Raw genomic sequence first — 19,178 nt, forward strand, 5'->3', positions numbered from 1 at the left:
GAGCAGCGGCTCGAGCTCCCTCCAGATGTCCGAGCTCCTCAAACTGTCCCTATGGCACACCAGCTACACTTTCTAGGAAACTAATTTCAGCCCCCTGTATTTGCGATCTCATTCTTTCTGTCATTACTTAAAGCTTATGAGCATAGGTGAGGGCTGGATCGTAGATTGACTGGTAAATCAATATTTGCCTTTCGGCTCAGCTCCCTCTTCATCTTAACGGTCTGGCACAGTGCCAACAATACTGCTGTTGCCTCACTCCACATTTAAAGGGATCCAAAGATTTTGGGCAAAAAACCCTGTCCTCGGACTCAGAGGTGCTGGTCCTCATCCCGACTGCTTTGCACTCGGCTGCAGACCACCCCAATGCCTGCAGGAGGCCCCAGCCTAAAGAAGCAAACAGAACAACATCATCTGCAAAAGGCAGAGATTAAATTCTGAGGTCCCCAAACTGAAAACCTTCCTCCCCTCGGATGTGCTTCAAGATCCTGTCCATGAAATTTACAAGCAGAATTGGAGACTGTGGACAGCCCTGACAGAGGCCAACATGAACAGTGAAATCTGACTTTGTGCCGGGAAAGCGTACACAGATCTCACTTTGACAGAGAGCAGTTGGCTCACAGCAATGGCCAGGGGACCCCATATTCACACAGTACCTTCCACTTGACTGTCCAAGCGACACAATCTAAAGCCCTCACCAGGTCTACAGGACACATGTACACTGAATGAGCAAACTCCAATGAGCAATCGGAAAAATTAAAGTTAGACATACAAGGTTTTCAGTCCACAATAACAGTACAGAACTTGGCTCTATGGATGGCAATGTGTTTGTCAATCGTCTAGGTTCAAATTAGAATATCTCTGCAACCGAGATTTGGTAGAGCCATTCATGTTCCCCTCAACATTAAATATTATAACTTAAATGATCACTCGAACTTTTAATCTAGTTTCATCAGATCAAAAAAAAGTAAAAACCTTGGATTTATGTGCCGTCCCCGAAGACACACTGCAAAAGAAAAGTCAGAGATCCTGCACACTTGAACTTCATGAATCAATGGCATCACAGCAGTTTGTGAGATTGAAATGTAACCTACAGACCAGTTTACAGTGTGCATGACATGTATAGAGTACGACTTATTTAGGTAATTCTGTGTTTAGAGGTTTAGGTCATTTCATGTATTTTGGTGAGACTTTTTACATCATATCCACCTATTGTCAGCATGTTAGCATTTAGCTCAAAGCTACGTCTAAGTGCAGCAACATAGAGTAACTTAAGTGACTGTATACGGCTCCTCATGTCCATGATGTGTTCTTGTATACATGTAAACACTCCACTTCTAAATTACCCATAAATACCTCATCCTGTCTATGGAGGAACAGCGGGTTACTGAAATGAAAGCAGGGAACGGAAATGAGAGAGGCCCATTATTGTAGTACTTAAGATGTCACATTAATCTGTATTCTCCTTTTGAAGCTTTCTAATTAAGTCTCCTCTGCACAAAAGGAAAGCTACTGTATGTGCACATGGCATGGGTGCTAACTGCTAATTACAATTTGTTGTGATTTGGTCTGAATAGAAAATGATAATTTTCATTGCCCCTTGCTAAGGCTATCAGTCAGCTCGTCAACACAGGAGCCATAATCGCTGTTTGATTACAAGGACGGCGTGAAAACAGGCTGATTTGAAAGTTTTAATGAAAACAGAGATGGAAGAGTGATTCCGAATGAGGAAATTCATCTTTATCATATCTCACCTTAAATGTCATTTTCCTGCCACTGTTTGAAAGTGTCCTCAGAATGAGGTGGAAAGACTCTAAAAGTAGCCCCATGGTACCAGAAAATGTTCTCGCTAAATCCCTGTCTTCAAGGTAAAATGATGTAAAAAGAATGAAACCAGCTGTGTCTGTGTCCCAGTGAGAACATGCTGTTTAGTGTCCTTACGTCTCGAAAACCACTTGAACAAAACTGCGGCGTGTTTTTCCAGCATGCGTGGCAGCGAGCCCTTTATGAGTGTGCTTTTGTTGAACTGAAAAAATACGTCAAGTACTCTTGTCGCAAATCATACGATGTTCAGAATAGCTCACCTATAGCATCAGGTGTCCTTCCTCGTCTCTCTCCCCTGCTGCCTACTGTTTCTCCTTCATCACAGCCTTTTAACATTTCTTACCCCACTCCTCTCTGCCTTTTTTTCTTTCGCCTTTGTTGCATCTGTAATAAAAATGGAAAACGTTTAAGAAGACACTTTGACGTCAGCCAGTTCACTTTCAGATCCAATCCACAGAGCTGTGCATACAAAGCTGTCTGCACCTGTCAATTTCAAAAGGAATCGTAACCCCAGTATTTTTCTGGCAAGACAGATAAAAAAGGGGAAGTGAAATGAGTGCACTCTAGCCATAAAAGCTTAAAGACATGCCACAACAGTCAGTCAGAAGATGTTAGACTCAACTTTATTTTCAAACTGCTTCTTTTACTTCTAATGCAGCTATAGAGAGAGAGCTGTATAGAGAGAAAACAACTGACATGACCACATCAAAGACCTTGTGTTTCCCCTAAAAATCACTCCAATGCTTCAAAGCGAAGTTGAATAATTTGGACAAGAGCATTAGCGGATTTCAGCTGCAAAATACATAAACTGCAATCTCCCTCTGGCACCTTCAATTACTCAGACTCCTAAAGCTGCAGAAAGCTACACTGACTACTTTACAGGTTTATCAGTCACCAAGCATACTTTTTTGCAAAGGATGAAGACTCATGCCCTTTGGACTAAGGATGGAGGGTTTTCATCTAAATGCCTTTATGTATGTGCACAGGTTGCTGCTATACAGTATACCCACTCTGACTAATATTAGAAAGTTAAATAGAGCAGGTTGTGGAGTTAAAGGATAGAAAGTGTTAAGCCGTTTTAAACTTGAATATCTCAGTTCAATTAAGAAATATCATTCTACTAGCCCTGACTACAATAAAAAATTGAAGCTGATGATGCTCTTGCTGGTGGTGCAGTGGTTAGCGCTGTTGCCTCACAACGAGGAGGTTCCTGGTTCACATCCCTGTCAGACAGAGCCTCTTCTGCATCTTCACCCTGTGCTTGCGTGGGTTCTCTCCGAGTACTCCGGCTTCCTCCCGCAGTCCAAAGACATGCTCGTTAGTTCAATTGGTTACTCTAAATTACCCGTAGGTGCGAATGCGAGTGTGGCTTGTTGTCTGTCTCTGTTAGCCCTGTGATTGACTGGCGGACAGTCCAGGGTGTACCCCACCTCTCGCCCAATGACAGCTGGGATTGGCCCCAGCCCCCCACGACCCCCGAACAGGAAAAGTATTCAAGATAATGGATGAATGGATGTTGCGCTTAAGATTTTGGCTTTATAGAAATACACTCTTTGGCCAGTTTATTAGGTAAGAAACTATTTCAGTCAACGCTAAATCCTTATCATTATTCATAAAGGTTATAATGTTCAGTTTGTGTTTAATCCAATTTAGAGAGGTGTTGGTATTTTGTTTCCCTGTTGGTTCATAATTTGTCTTACTGACAGATTTTTCTATTACTTGTTCAGCACGATTTAAATCAATAATGGAATCAAAACAACCAAAAAAAAACATCATTAAGTTTCATTATTTGGTAAGGCCTTCATTATTAGTTATTAGTTTACATTTTCTACTTTCAAGCCACAATTTACTCAATTTAGCTCTGTCAGGGTGTGATTGGTGGAGAGCAGCTGCCTGTTGCATTATGGTTGTAAGTATCGGTTGATGATGTTAGCAGTGACTGCAGAGTGGCCCCCTGCTGCTGTATATTGAAAATGCAGAATAACATCATGGCAGGGTAGAAGGTTCAGAAAATAGCTCACCGACTGTCTGGAAATAACATTTTCATTCCACAAGTAAAAAGACAATGCATCTTTCAATCAGACTCCGTTGTTGTTCTCTCTCTCTCTCTCTCTCTCTCTCTCTCTCTCTCTCTCTCTCTCTCTCTCTCTCTCTCTCTCTCTCGCTCTATGTTCACGATCATGCTTCTTGTACTCTTTCCATCCTCATTTATACAAACAGGGCTTCACTGAAACAACAATACTCAGCATTTGTCATTTCCTGTGCCGGGGGTTCTTTGAACGAGCATCATTTCCATTTTGAGCCTTCCTCCCTGATTAATAACACAAAAGTGCTTTCACTCCCTTTCTCTCTGCCTTTGTGTTTGCTCTTGCTGTTGGCTTCAGCTCAGATTCATAGTTTCTTTAACTCCAGTGTTTATTTGCTCTTAAATGGAGAAAAAAAAGAATGTACGACTTCTTCAGCTGAAGACACACCTCTCTGTTGAACACGCTCACAGAGCTGTGATAAAGGGGAATTACCGGTTCTGAACAATTTTGATTCAATGATTAAATGAGTTAACCTCAAAATCAAAAGTTTGGGCTCAGGCCTTTGAATATCTTTGTGAAGTCGAGCGCTGCATTCATCTCTGAGTTCTATTTATTTTACCTTTTCCTGAAGTCTGCTCTGTGTTTCGCTTTGTTCGTCATGTTTCTCAAAACTGAAAAGCAAAGAATATTTGTCTGGCTGAAAGTGTTTTTTTTTTTTCAGGTCACGTTCCCTTTTTTTCAATAGCAAGGTGAAAATAAATTACAGCTCAAAGCTGATGTAATATCATGGACTATCATTTCAGGCCTATTTCAGTCAAACGTGTGAATCTGCAGCAATTCACAAGATCTTTCAAAGCTGCATCTTTCATTTGTGAGGAGATAAAGAGAAGATGGTGATTTCTAAACATTGGAATTTTCTGAATCCATTTCAGTCCTCAAGTGAATAGATCTCACGCTCAGTCTAGATTCTCCTATGGCTTTTGTCTCCGCGCAACCATTCAAACTGTCAGGTATGACTCGACTTTTATATTCCAACAGATGTGTCATTGCCGACTTGAAGCCAAAACTGTCAACTCCAACTTTGTACCAGCAAAATCGTTCAGTGGTAATGAACCATATCCGGCCTGTGGGGGCAGAATTAAATAATAATCTGTTTGATCTTGCATCAGTGTTTCTGTGCTGCCTTAATGGACAGGGATAGGACTGCGTAATCTGACCCCCGAGCTGCGGCGGAAGAACAAGGCCCATCAAGACGCGCTGGTGGTTGTATGTTATTCTTGAGGGGTTTGAACTCCCCCACATCCTGTTTCTTGATGTCTTTTCTATGCTGCTTGAGAAACATAAAAACTATCAATGGAACAAGAGGGGGGGGAGAATTGAAACAGTATCCACTGTCTGACCTCTGCAACTCGGCTTTATTTATAGAAACAATGTAATGGCTTCAGTGTGAACGACTCCATGTGGGAGCTCACAAACTTTTCCATTGCTGCAAGCTGCAGCAGTATTGTGTATATTCATCAGAAAATACCTTTAGTGTGAATACTTTTAATTGTAGCTGTGGGGTTTTGTCTAAATGAAAAATGTATTTGAAGAAAATCAGGCTATTGTGGACTATTTAAGTGATTCCTATTAAGAGAGTGTGTGGGCTCCATAGTCACATTTTCTTACAGGGTACTCTGTAGTCTTTATTGTAAGATAGAGTCAGCCCAAACAACAACAGCTTTTTGATTTGGATCACAGCCAGAATCACATCTGATCTTGAGCCAGAGGGAAGTCTGCTCCGAGGTCTGTCCTGCTGCCCCATTAAGTCGAACAGATCGCTCTATGCATTCAAATGATCAGTCATTAACGCAGCTACATCGCTCCAAGAGAAGAAGACATGCTGTGGTACAACAACAGTGGAAACACAGTAAACATAATACATGCAGTATCTTACTAATTTGTTATTTTTTTCTCTTGTTTTAATTTGCATTCAGACAAGGCAGTATTCAGATGCTGTCATATGGCTCAGTGGGACATATTCTGCTTTGATATCAGATCGACTGCCCAGTGAGAGTGAGTGTCCTGGGTTTCTGTCTGTTGTGTTGTTATTTGAATACATTTGAATGGCACTTGCATATGAGAGGTGAATTTGGAGCCACTGTAAAAGAAAAAAAAAAAAGATGATAAAGCCGGACTTATTAGAACCACAATTGGAAATGAGCCACATTAGTGTGTGTAGGTGGATTCATGTGAACTTCTGAAGAACAGTTTCGTATAAAAGAAAACACCTTGTGTGAAATTCCGATAATTAATCATGGGATTACTTCATTTGCCAGCATTTCCCTCACAGCCTGTGGTCGGTAAAGTTTAAAGCAAGCGCCATGCTCCTACCATTCCCCTTTGTCTAAAATTAATTACGTCGCTATGGACAGTAAATTATTAGCTTGGCAACGCTGCTTTTAAACAGCATTTGTCCCCTCCATGCACATAATAAAGTTAGGCGTTTGTTTGTCCATTAGACAACGTCTCCAAGGCCACATTGCACAGTTTTGTCCTCCTGGAAATGTGTACTCTTGCACTCCTCTATTCATATTTTAAATATTCAAAGAAACACTTTTAGTCCTATAAGTCGTTTAATGAATCTATTTCTTCGCCTCTGCACCGATGACAGAATAGAGATTGTTTTGGGGGTGGGTTGGTCAATCCCATCCTTGTGAACCCAGTATCTCAGGGACATTAGAAGCAATTTAGTGTTCAATAAGATGGTTGGGCCGACTGTAAGCTCTCATTTATCTCTTTCTCGTGAAGACCTTATCTCTTGATACCTCATGGGACTTTTTTATTTCATCAGGTCTATTTTTTTTCCCGTCCAGGAGAATTGCACAATCCACAATTGAGTAGTTGTCGATCTCCCCTTGTTCTACCTCTTTTGTACCTGGTCATTCTTCTTCTTCTTGTTTTCAAGAAGGGGGGTCACCTGAGAGTTACAATCTCGACAGAGAAAGAGAGAAACAGAGAGGTCGTGGAATCACGGCTCCCCTTGTAAGTAAAGGGTTGCGACTTCTTCCCCTAACAAAGACCCACTTCCAATCCAATCCAAATGTATTTATAAAGAATGAATCAATACAACAGCGGGGCCTATGATGTCATATTGTTTGGTATGGTGGTATATTATTTTCTCTTCAACATAAAATATATATCCCTGATTCCTAATCACAGTTTCTACACCACTCTGTCAGAAACACTGGTGAATGTAAACTTGACTGGTTGGTGGAGAAGCAGAGAAATTGGTTTCAGTTCAAGTTTTTCACCTTCATGATAGTTAAATGTTCAACCTTTGTAAAGCCAGGTGCCCCTTTGTTTTAGTTGTAGATGTCCATCTTTATCAATCTACAGGAAAATTGCTCTTGGCACTCTGTGTGAGGGCATTGAAAACAAGTAAAACACAAAGTGAAATTCCTTGTTTGTTTACACGTACTTGGCTTATAAAGCTGTTTTTTTCCCCTGACAGATGTAACCTGTCTCCAGTTTGACAGTGTTTGGTCTTTGCTTCCAAATTTCTGAACTGGAAACACAAGGCAGGCGTTGTGAAATCATTGGTGGTTTTTCTTCCAAAGCACTTATTATCAATGCTCTGTTTGTGACGACCAGGTTTAATCTTTTTTAATAGCTCTCAGGAGTTGTGAATGATCACGCTAACACCCCTTGCGGTGCACTGATTGGTCTGGCACATTTACCTTTTTTGGCTCAATCGATTCTCAATGGCAGTTGTCCAGACTTAAATCTTGTAGCATACTGAGTTTACAAATTTTAGTCTTTACACTGCAAAAACTCAAAATGGAAGTCTTGAAAAACAGTTGTATTAACTAATTTAGGTAGAACATCTCATTTCAAGACAATTCAGTAAAATTAGCAGTAAAGACCCATAGCAGATATTTCTAGCTTATTACAAGCAATTCAGACCTTATATTGTTACTTTTTATATCTTGAGATACGATGTTTAACTGGACTTGTAAGTTGAATGCTGTTTATATTAAGCAAAAGGAGATATTTATTAAGAAATCAGACATAGATTTGATTTTGGCATTTTAAGTGACTCTACAAGGCTAGACTGACAATATAAAACGGATTTCATCTCCACTCAAGGTTACGAATAAGTAGCTCTAGTAAATGAGTATCAGGGGTTCCCTCTTTCCTGGTAATTTCTTTAAGTGCAACAAAAGTTCTCTGATGAAAGCGACCAATGTATTTTGAAAGAGTAGAAAATGGAAGTACAAACGTCAGAAACGTCTTTTCCTAGTCCATTTTGAGCCAATCTTCCAGAGCATAATTGTTTTTTGAGAGCTAGCAGTCTGTTGTTTAGTATTGCGTTTCATTGTTTTAAATTAAGTGAAAAAACTGAAACTTTTAGTTTGTGTTGATTTGGGGGCGAAGCAGTACATCAGCACATCTCTTTGCTGATTTTGTCCTGTACAGTACATCCCTACACATTTCAGTCTGTTTCATAGTTGAAAACTCCTGACATGCTTTAAGCTGATAATAAAGAAAGATGCACGAGTGATGCATTAAGAATCACAAAGGTGCTTTTTAAAGCCGCTTATTGTCATTCATTCTTGGCAGTTGCTTATTTTGACTAGAATAAACGGAGAGTGCTCTGACACACATTGAAAGGGTGTTACACATGGTCGTTGAAAACAGCAGGGAAGTAAACATTAAGGTGGTAACACACTTTAAAGCTGAAGCTTTTCCTTGCGTGTCATGCTGGGTGTTAATGGATAATGTGTTGTTGGCTGGAGCAAAAAGGAGGCATTATAGTTCCAACAAGGTGGAAAGAGCTGCAAAGTAGGTCTGCTCGATATGAGAAACATGTGCGATTAGATGCTGGAATACTGCGATATTGATATAAATAAGAGATAAATAATGAGGGCATGTTAGTTTTAAATCCCTGTTTTTGTGTATCTGTCTTCTGCTCTTAATGTTTTACAGAACATCTGTGTTTCAAACATGTTCCTTCAAAATCCAAAATAAATCCCCCAAAAACTGTTGTAGGTTATGTACTGAACTGTTTCCTCTCTGGATAAATCCCCTTCTCTTATCATCTGGTCGTATGTCATCAGTAGCCTAGAGTTGACATGGACTATTTTCTTTGGGTTTTTTTCATTGAAGGGTCTTAGTGGAATGCTGGGTTTCCAGGAAAGTATACATGCCTGATGAAGCTTGTTTAAACACAGCGCCAGCATACATCCCCCCCAGTCACTGCGGTGAAGGGCTTCTTACAGAGTTAGAGAAGAAATATATAAATGTCTTGCTTTAAGCTGGAATTATGATTCTCCGGGGTGAATGTATGCAAAAGTACAGTTTTCTTCCCACATTGAGGAAATGAGGGAAAAGACATCGAGTTGACCTAAGCTGAAGACAGTTCATAAAATAAGCCACTTTAATGTTTCCATAAAAGAATCTGGACGAATCAAAGTAAACAGACAAAGAAAAACAACGTGAAGTGTGTTGAAAGGAAATTCAGAAGCCTCAGCTCAGACAGAATATCCCCAAGGGGCAGAACGATTCTGAAATTGTATTTCCAGTTGTTTGAATGAAAAGATGACTGAACTTTTATGCATCATATAAGATCAACTTATCATCTTGTTCCTTAATTTAAGAACTGATAGATTTGCCCTTTGCCTACGTTTCCCTGTAACACCCTTCTCCTTTAGTAATGCAGCGACATGGTTCTAGTATTGTGTTTTTTTAACATTATGTTTTAGTGGTAAACCCTACTGTAACCTTTATCTATGAATTAGATTGGTAACTTCAAAATATGTAAGCTATTCCTAAAGACTGCCCCTTTTTATGCCAGAAGTTGTATGCAGCATTTTCTTAATGCACATATACGTTTACTTTAAAAACAACGACTGAATCTGCTGTTTTTTTGTGAATGTCTTTAGTCCTGATGGTATGATTTTCTCATACAGTATATCGACTTCATGTCGTCCTAACCTCAAGGCATGTTTGTGATTTATTCAGTGTTAAACTTTATTTAAAATTTTCTCATGTTGAATCTGCTGCATTTAACAGCTGAAGGCTTAGTTAGGAGGCCAGTAGTGCTCAGAAACTGAAAAATAATCTTTTTATATGGCCCAGTGATTCAAGAGCTCTCTTGCTAGGTTCCCCCCCAAACATGAAGCGAAAGCCCTCAGACACCTATCATCCACTCCATTTCATCACTGAAACTTTGTTTGCTGCACACAATGAATGCAGCAGAGGACTCTCACCTTTGGGTAATCAGGCAGGAAAATAAAATTGCAATTTGAATAGCATTAAGAGCTAATGGCATACCTGTATTTCTGTGCATGTTTTCAGATGGAAAGGTGGAGGTGACGAAGGAGAGCGTGAAGCTGTGCACCATGGGGCCAGGGAAGGTGTTTGGAGAGCTGGCTATTCTCTACAACTGCACGAGGACCGCCACTGTCAAGAGTGAGTCTCCTCAGACACCTGCAAAAACATCCACAGTGCTCACATCAGTCGGTGCTGCATGCCCACACGCTTCCCAGGTGTCAGATAATGTCACCTGCTCACACACACACATCCACTGAAATGTTTCCCCATGGCGTGAGGATAAGGGGTATTTCAGCCTGTAAGATCATTTCTCAAAACGTAGACAGAGAGAGAGAGAGATCACACATTCAGAGTATAAATGGCGGCCATGACGACACACTTCCCATCACCACTTTGTGTTTTCACAACACTCCAGTTAAGTGTCTTCCGAGACCCCCAGTGAGCTGAATGTCAAGGTTTACTGCCTGCACTCTTTCACGTGTCAGAGCTCCAACTATGAAGGATGCACAGTGGGTGAGTAGGTGGTCGATCCGACTGGCGATTTTAATAGTCGGCCTAATAGAGCAAGGAGAGAAGAGTGAGAAACGCCAGGGCAGATGGTGTACTACGCACATTTGAGACCTAGTGTGTTATAAGAATGTGTGTCAGGATGAAAAATGTGTGTCAATGTGAGGCAGGAAATGGGAAATTGCTGGAAATGGGTCTGTAGGGTAGCTGCTAGCTAGCTTGAGTTTCATCTGGCTGCATGAAAATGGTGTCAGAGCGTGCAAAAAATGTACACATGCTGAGTGAGAAAGCATTGCTTGTTTGCATAGGATCATTTTTCTTGTGTATTGTGTTAAATTAAGACTTTTGCCAAGCTCATATTGTGATATCAATGCATTTGCAATTTATTGTGCAGCCCTAGAAAATACTGTATTATGATTCAGTTGTATCACTTTCGATATGATAAATAATTCCACACATAGGTTGATGTATTACCCAGGTATGAATTAATTCATGAAGAGCTTTCCGGGGGGGGGGTGTGGATGAGGTTAAAGGGGGCTAGGAGTTTAAGTGCAGTGAAATGGGGGTCGATGGTTGTGGCAGAAAGGCTGCACGACCGATTGCTGGCCCCTTTTTGCATCCCACGATCCCCTCCTGCCACTGACCAGCCAACCTGTGGGAACTCCCAGCTCCCGTTGCTATAACAACAAGAGCCCACAGGGAGATGAGCCAACTCTTAGGGGTTAATGGTCCCCTTCCAACAGGCGACAGAGTGTCTGTCTTTCTCTGTTTCACCAGCTCACCTACCTGTACTCCCAGTCACACTCTTTTGAAGTGTGCGTCAGCGCTGTCTTCACTGCCGGGGCAGCTGCTTGAAAAAAAAAAAACTACTCTGCATGGAACAAATTATGTCATTGTCTACATGGGGCAGAAGTGTGTTTACAGCCTTACAGGGTCACTGGCACCGTCTCTGAGGGTGGTTGTCTCTGGTTTAATGTATGTCTACGCAGGATTGTACTGAGGAATTCAGCTGCTGTTTGGGTATGAAAGGCGATGACTACCTGATGAGTGTGTGCTAGGATTCAGGCATCAATCATCCTGTTTTTTTTTCTGTGTGGAGAACCCTGTAGGAGGAAATAGTCTCAGTGTAATTCTAATTTACATTGCACTGTCTCCAAAGTCATATGCCTGATTAATAATTACATCTTGGCAGAGTTTCGATGACGAACATGCTAATGTGGAATCAGAGGAGCTCATCCATGAAACTGCCAACAGTATCCCTCCTCCATCCTTAAACTGTGATGGAAAGTCACAAAAGACTGTTCCCTACTGTGTGAACGAGGGATTAAAAGAGGTTGGCATCTATTCAGACAACTCAAAAGAAAACACTTTTCCAAGCAGTCAATAATGTGCAATGAGAAACAGTTTGCAGTTCCTGACACAGAACATAAAGGACTCAAGGCTTTCCAACAGAGAATCCAAGAGCCCAGACATAATGATGATATATCCAGGGTTTCTTTCTTCCAAAGACAGTGGAGCAGTTTGAACCGTTTTGTGTTACTTTGCTCGAATTATCAAGAATTGGACTTCTGGTACACTTCATTCATGGGATTGAATTAGCTTCAGAGAGAGCTAAATGAGCCTGAAATGTTGTAGGCCAGCAGCTTTTAGTCTCAAAGCGCCGTTACCATTTGGAAGCTTTTTATATCCCAATTACTTTAAATTAGTAGCAACCATTTCCAAAGAACACTGCGGAATTTGGCACGTTTCATTGTGTCTTTCTTATCTTTCAGGCATCATTTGGTTTCTATTTATAGCCGAACGCGATAAAAATCACAGGCATGAAACTAATTCATCACGGTAAACATTGCGCCTGCTGGCTTTTGAAATGAATCCGCACTTACAGCTGTCTTACCACAAAGAGACGTTACTCTGACAACAATGAAAGCAGGGATAATGTTTACTTGGATAGATTTATCTTTGACACACTTAATTTACAATCCTTTGTAAGTTGTTTGTCGAACCACACTGGTGTCAACAGAAACCAATAACCCCCTCAAAAGTAGGGAAAACTAAATTTGGAAGACGGTTGGTGGTAATGAAGTGAGCAGTATCTGTGATTCAGGGAACAGATGCAAAGTCACTGTTTTCGATTAGATAACAGTTAAACAACATACAAATAGGAGTCTCAGTAAAACAAACCAATGATGCTCTAAATCAAACTGGTTTCATTGATAAACACCAACAAAACCTTAACTATGTAAAGGGCTTTTTTCCTGCAGGTTCTGTTTTGAAAACTGTGCACGCATTCATCCAATAACACAGTTTTATGCGTTGGTTTTGCAGGGATGAGAGAAATTGTACAAGCTTTCCCAAATAATTGAAGGCCTGGTTGCATTTGTATTAATTTTCTGTATATCCATGTTTGTGAATTTCACGAGGAGCTAGCAGGGATAGTCCTTTCCCTTCATCCCCTCTCTTTTTTTCAGCCTTCAGGTGCTTTTATGTGTGAGCACTTGCTTGCACTCTCCCATGAGAAATGAATCCTGTACTATAAGCTTGCTTTGCTTGAGCATTTCTAGTAGCACTTACTTCCCGGGCTGTCTAGCTCCAGCAATCAATTTGTTATGTTTGCTTTCAGGGTACAAACATTTACCTGCAGAGTTATGGCCACATTTGGGGTTTGGTCTGTGCCAGTGTTGGTGAATGAGGTGGGATTTTTTAAATCTGCCCGAGAGAAAAATATTGCCTGAGTTAACAAAAAAAGGCCCTCAAATCCATATCACATCATTTTCACATGACAACAATTGAGTCGGGAAGCTGGCCCAAGAGTAGAAGAAGGCATGGGTGGGAGTGAGAGACAAAAGAGAGAGGTGATAAATACAGGACAGCAGTGACAGCAAAATGAGGGAGCCACCTCAAGGGAAGCGAGACCAAATTGGTATTTTTTGTGTCTGCGGACAGACAACAGAGAGGGACGGTGGCCTTAAGCGAAGAAATCTTTTTTTTACGGCATCAAAATGTCACTGTTTCACTGAGAGTGGGGCTTGACAGCATAACAGGATGCAATTCAGCATGGTGTGACATAAAAGTGTGCAGCAGTTTACAGTAGTTATCTCTTCAACACTTGAATACAGTGAGAAAAGAGATCATCTATTCTCGACAAAGAGGAACACTTAATCCTACAAATCTAAGCATACAGCAGAAAAGTACACAAGTATGTGAAAGGGTCAAGACAATATTTGGACTCTTTTGTAGCCGCGTCAATCAAAATGCTGAATAATTTTTCGTAAGGCTGTGTGGGTTGTGCAATAGGGTCATGGTGTTCCTATATGTTTTTATATTTTCTTACCTTTGCTATCATAATGCATTAGATCTGCAACAACACAGCATGAGAGGCTGTGTTGTTGCAGATCTTGTGCATTATAAGTAATGTGCATTATATCTTGTGTTGTTTTGCATTGGTAAGTGCATTTCTGTTATGTTGATGTGTATTTCTATTGTAAATAAATTAACAAATTAAATGTTTAGCAGCACTTTGAGTCCAAACACATTTCCACAAGGGGACAATAAAGTGTATCGTATCGGACTGCAGCTATAGAAATCACTTTCCCGCTTGATTATTTTTCTGATTATAAATCATTAAACTGTTTTAAACAGCCTAACACAACATATTTTTCTTGAATCAACAGTTGAAAACAAAAACCTATTAACAATGAAAGTTAACAAAGAAGAAAATCAAATTCTCACGTCAGTGCTTCAAGTTTAGCCTGAATACAAATATTTAACCGATAATAAAAGTTTATCAAGGTAGTTACAAACTAATTTGCTGTTGATGGATTCTAAAATTTGGCAGTGTCAGGCACAGTCTGAAGGGACTTGCGTTGGGAATTGGTTCAAGTTTGGGTACCAAAGTATGGAAATGTGTCTGGTTGCTGGAGAGATGCCAGTTTACCCTTGAACAATGCATGGAACTCACAATAGCTCAGTGGCGCCCCCTGGATGCAGCCCCCTCACGCTGGCATCTCTCCATAAGTTTGTGGATGTGTGAATTTGAGGCGTGTGGGTAGCATGTCTCTCAATAACTGAGTGTAAACACCAATTTCCGCTCTGGAATTGATAGCGTTTATAAAGTAAATAAATAATTTTCTGCATCACACACGGGGCTATGGATCACAAGCTGGCTTGACTTGTAAAAAAAAAAACCTTAATCAAGTGCGGGTTTAATTTCTAAAAGTTTCTTGGAATGCCTTGGAATAAAGACCTTTGACAAAAAATCCTTTATTCATCTTTTCTCATAACTCTCACTTTGTAAGAAGAGACCATGAGACCTGCAAAAAGTGGACCTGGACAGCTGTTTCTTTGACGCAATGTTCTCACGGTCATGAACACCTTTCATTGTAAGGTAATCAAACAAAACATTCAAAGCACAAATTATTTCAGTCTGCAGTGGCTTTAAACGAGTGTCAGAAATCCCGTCATTGTTTAGGAGTAGCCCTCTATCTGAGACTGAGGTCACTGCCAATCACTGCTAACATAATCACAAGGACTGATTATCTGTGTACTCCATCTTAATGATAGTGTTGGGGGAAAAACAAAAAGCAGTCTCAGGCAGCATTGCAGAAACTCAGCTGTGCGCTAGATTGGGATTTTATATGCACATGAATGCTTCAATTTACGACTTTTCTTTCAATACTTGAAGAAAAAATACAATGTTGTATTTCACTCTTAGCCACCTAAACATTGAAAGTGAGATCCAGACAAGGTTAGGGGCAGCGTACACACTTGAAAGTTAATCCTGTTTTGTTGGGTTTTTGCCAGCAGCAGATGCAACACAGAAAAACTCTCCTTCCATCAAACTCTGTCACTCACTCTCACACTCGCCAAGAGAATTGTGTGTGGTGTACTGCAATCAGGTTTGACAGGTATATATTTTCATGATCAATGTCCAGCAAAGGTTGGTCTTCTAGAAAAAACAAAAAGAACAGGCACGCCTTCCCCTTCATGCTCTCATGCACATTGGAGAATTAGGTGTCAGCTGTTTAAAGCAGTGTGAGTCTGCAGGTATTTGGGGGGAAACCAAGCACAGCTAAGAAAATTGTAGTATTTAATTGACTGGAAACTGAATTAAAAGATGACAGTTGCTATATAGAAAACGTGTCTTTTCCACCAAGCAAGTCAGAGGAAATTGGGGTTGTTTTTAGTCCAAATGGAAAATCTGCCCACATTTGGCGCTTGGGCCAGTTTGAGTTTGTCAATTTTGTGGGTGTTCATTTTCAGGGCATGCAAAATTCATGTTGAGTGGCCCCCAACCACTGCACTCATGCAATTACCAGCGACAGAATATTAACATAGACGTAATGTCACATTCAGCTGTGTGTGTCTCACTGGACTTAAAGTAAAGGAACACTTGAGCCAATGGCACGACAACAAACAGAGATCATTCACCTGTATCCTAAAACAAGGGATTTACAGAGCAGGTACACTTAATTATCTAACAACTCTTAAACAAATTACAGCACTCTCAACCACAAATGAGAGTCTGGTTTACGCCACCTGAGCTCAGTTAACAATGATGCTAAGTCTTTCACCAGCTGGGAGGTCGTTATCAGCAGCCTCCTCTTGCCAGTGTTTTCGGCTGAAATCAGCCAACTGCTGCTGCTCATCTGAGCGGAAATACTTCACTCTTTCCTCATCTCCTTCACTTGGTGTCGGTGGAATGTTTATGTAATTACCGCTACAGCTAGAAGGGTTTTGCATGGATCTGGCATCCTCTGCACGGATGTCACTTTTGAATAATACATGTTATACCTTAAAACGATTTGCTGCTCAGCAAGGTTTTTTTTACACTCTGACAGTTTAAAAATAACCTAAAGTTTTCTGTATTTATCATCTATTTTCATTTGTGTTTCTGATCACTGATATATTTTTAATAATCTAACTTAAAAGACGTATCAAAAGAACACAATTGGTTACAGAGGCTGTCCATGAATATCTGATGCATAAATGCATAAGATGCATATTGATGCCCATCAGTCTATACATCTGCATACATTAAGAGGGTGCATTCGATTTTCATCTCAAATCGACCTTTCCTTTCTGCTCATGATGCACAGTATTTGACATTTATATCCAGCTAATGTGGACCTGAGATAAATATGATAACATTGGTCTTTATTAGTATGATGGAAGATTTTCATTTCCTACGGATGGTGCCGTTCAAGCCATGACTGTATCTGTCCCCTTAAGATTAAGGGCTCTATTTCATGAGGGTAAATGTTGGGTGGTGGAGGACTGATAACACCATAGGCCCTTTATTCATGAAAAATGGTGCTCTAAAAGTCTAACTGCCAGGAGTTAAATTCCTGTTTAGCTCTCCTGGTGTAATTGTTTACCTATGACATGTGAGTACAGTCCTCTGAGACGCACACCTGGATATTTAAGAGCTTCCCGAAAAGCATCCACAAACCCCCCATAAACAGCACAGGCATGCATCACCATAGGTCTCTGATATAACTGGCTTGCAGTTCAGTTTCCTCTTCATAGATGGAACATGACGGCAAGCAGAGCACCACTGCTTTGGCATCAGTATTCATAGACACACACACACATGTTGCACCACTTGATATCACAGTTTCACAGACAGAAAATTAAGCCACAGCAGCAGTATTGTTCCAGACACTTCTGTACGGCCCTTGTGACAGAGAGATAACTCGGCTGTATATTTTTTTTTAAAGTCCTTCCGCTGGCAGTGAGAAAACAGTTATCCTTCTAATCAGCCTGAGAGAGGAAAATGTGCATGTCCTCGTCTTAATGTGCGAGTGTGTGCATGGTGGACTACGTCTGCTCAGTGTCTGGAATCTACCTGTCTCCAAAGAGATCGGTTACAGGCCTGAGTCCTTGGAGAACCAGGCACCAAGTTAAACAACATGACCGTTATGAAAGCCAGAGAGTGGTGGCTTTTTCTGGGGACTCTGTTATGTTTAAATAATAAAACACATTGCTTGTAGGACTGTCAGATTGCCCTCGAGGCCTCTCTCACTATCTCACTCCTGGGTTTATTTTGTAGTTGTCTTCCCTATTTATATCCCTGATTGTTATTCTTGTGTCTTTGGTGTATTTTCTATGAATTAAAAAGAAGAGCGGACAACCTACAGAGACCTCTCGCTGCATTTAAAACATCGGTCACATATGACTTGATCCTGTGACATCATCCCAGCCTTTCTCTGACCCTGCAGTGAGATTCCACAGGCCAGTACCACGTCTTGACTTCCTCTCGCACTTGGGCAGAGCTTACACATTGGATCCGGTGCAGAATACTAAGCACCATCTATTTGCCTTTCAAACAGAGAAAAACAACATCATTTTTGGACAAATTGTTTTCAGTGTGATTAAAAATAAGTGAGTGCAGGACGTAAAAGCAACCCGCTGAACAGAAGCTATTACTTCAGTGCTTTTAAAAAAAAAAAAAACAAGGGGTAGGACTTTCAATTTGCACTTCAAATGTGACAACTTCCTTTAAATTCAGCTGAACACAACATAGATAAAATGTATGTTTATCTGAGCAAGTGTTTGCTTTTTTAAATAATAAGCACCTATTAGCCACTTAAAGCATTAAAACAAAAAGCTTTATCGTACTGATGACATCATGCTTGTCTCTCAGTCATGTAATGTTTATTATGAGGTGTGCTGCTGCCCTCTTGGACAGGTCACCCTTGTGAAAGAGATCTTGATCTCAATGGGTTAATTACCTTGTTGAATAAAGGTTACATAAAGAAAGAAGAAGTTCTTAGCGTCTCACTTGTTCCCGTTCTTGTCATAAGCTTGGTATTGGTTACTTTGTTGTCTTCAGTTAGTTGGACAGGATTTCCGGCGGAACAAACCCCAGATCCACACATAGAGGTGACATCACTGCCTGCTTTATTACAGCAAACCAGTATCTACAACTAGCAGGCTAGGTTGTTTGGTGATGCAAGCCGAAGGTAAAGATCAATTCAATTTACCATGGTCTGATGGCGGATGCAGTCAAAATAGAGAAGAAAAATATGTAAATGAGTAAACGTAAATATAAAACGGAAACACATACAAAAACAAAATGTGAAAAAAAATAAGTAATAAAGTAGCTCTTATAGACAAAATATCTGTTCAGTGAAACTGTTCTGCCAGAGACGTATTAAACGTTAGACTTTGTGGTAAACCTCAGGCAAAGGCAAGAGCACATCTTAAAAGTTAATCTCCTAAAACCTAGAGAACATTTAAGGCCTCGGATCAAATTCATTTAATGTTGGTATCCCTTTAATATTTTATTCTGCATTCTCAACCGCTCCCTGAAAAAACAAGCTGACACAGCTGTCTCTTTAAACAACGAAATATGCACCTGTAATTATCACTGATATCTAGTGGCAAGTCTGGGTTTAGTGTTTTTATCAGAAAAGTATGAAAGGAGACACCATTTCTAAATGGGGTACGCACCTCTGTTGAGTAAATGGGCAGATAACCCCAGAGAGAAGATGCGATATAGGTTTGTTT

At 40.5% G+C, this 19,178-nt stretch overlaps 1 protein-coding gene across 2 annotated transcripts in view; it reads left to right on the forward strand.

Annotated features, from left to right (window-relative positions):
- Window positions 1–19,178, forward strand: part of LOC109981882 (cGMP-dependent protein kinase 1) — an 85,201-nt gene that overhangs the window by 20,809 nt on the left and 45,214 nt on the right. For both annotated transcript variants that reach the window (XM_029276825.2, XM_020630864.3), the window contains exon 3: window positions 10,188–10,301. In XM_029276825.2, coding sequence (XP_029132658.1) covers window positions 10,188–10,301 — 114 coding nt within the window. The remainder of the gene's footprint in view (window positions 1–10,187; window positions 10,302–19,178) is intronic.

The sequence above is a fragment of the Labrus bergylta genome, chromosome 10 (genome assembly GCF_963930695.1).
Source record: "Labrus bergylta chromosome 10, fLabBer1.1, whole genome shotgun sequence".
NCBI classification, from domain to species: Eukaryota; Metazoa; Chordata; class Actinopteri; order Labriformes; family Labridae; genus Labrus; species Labrus bergylta.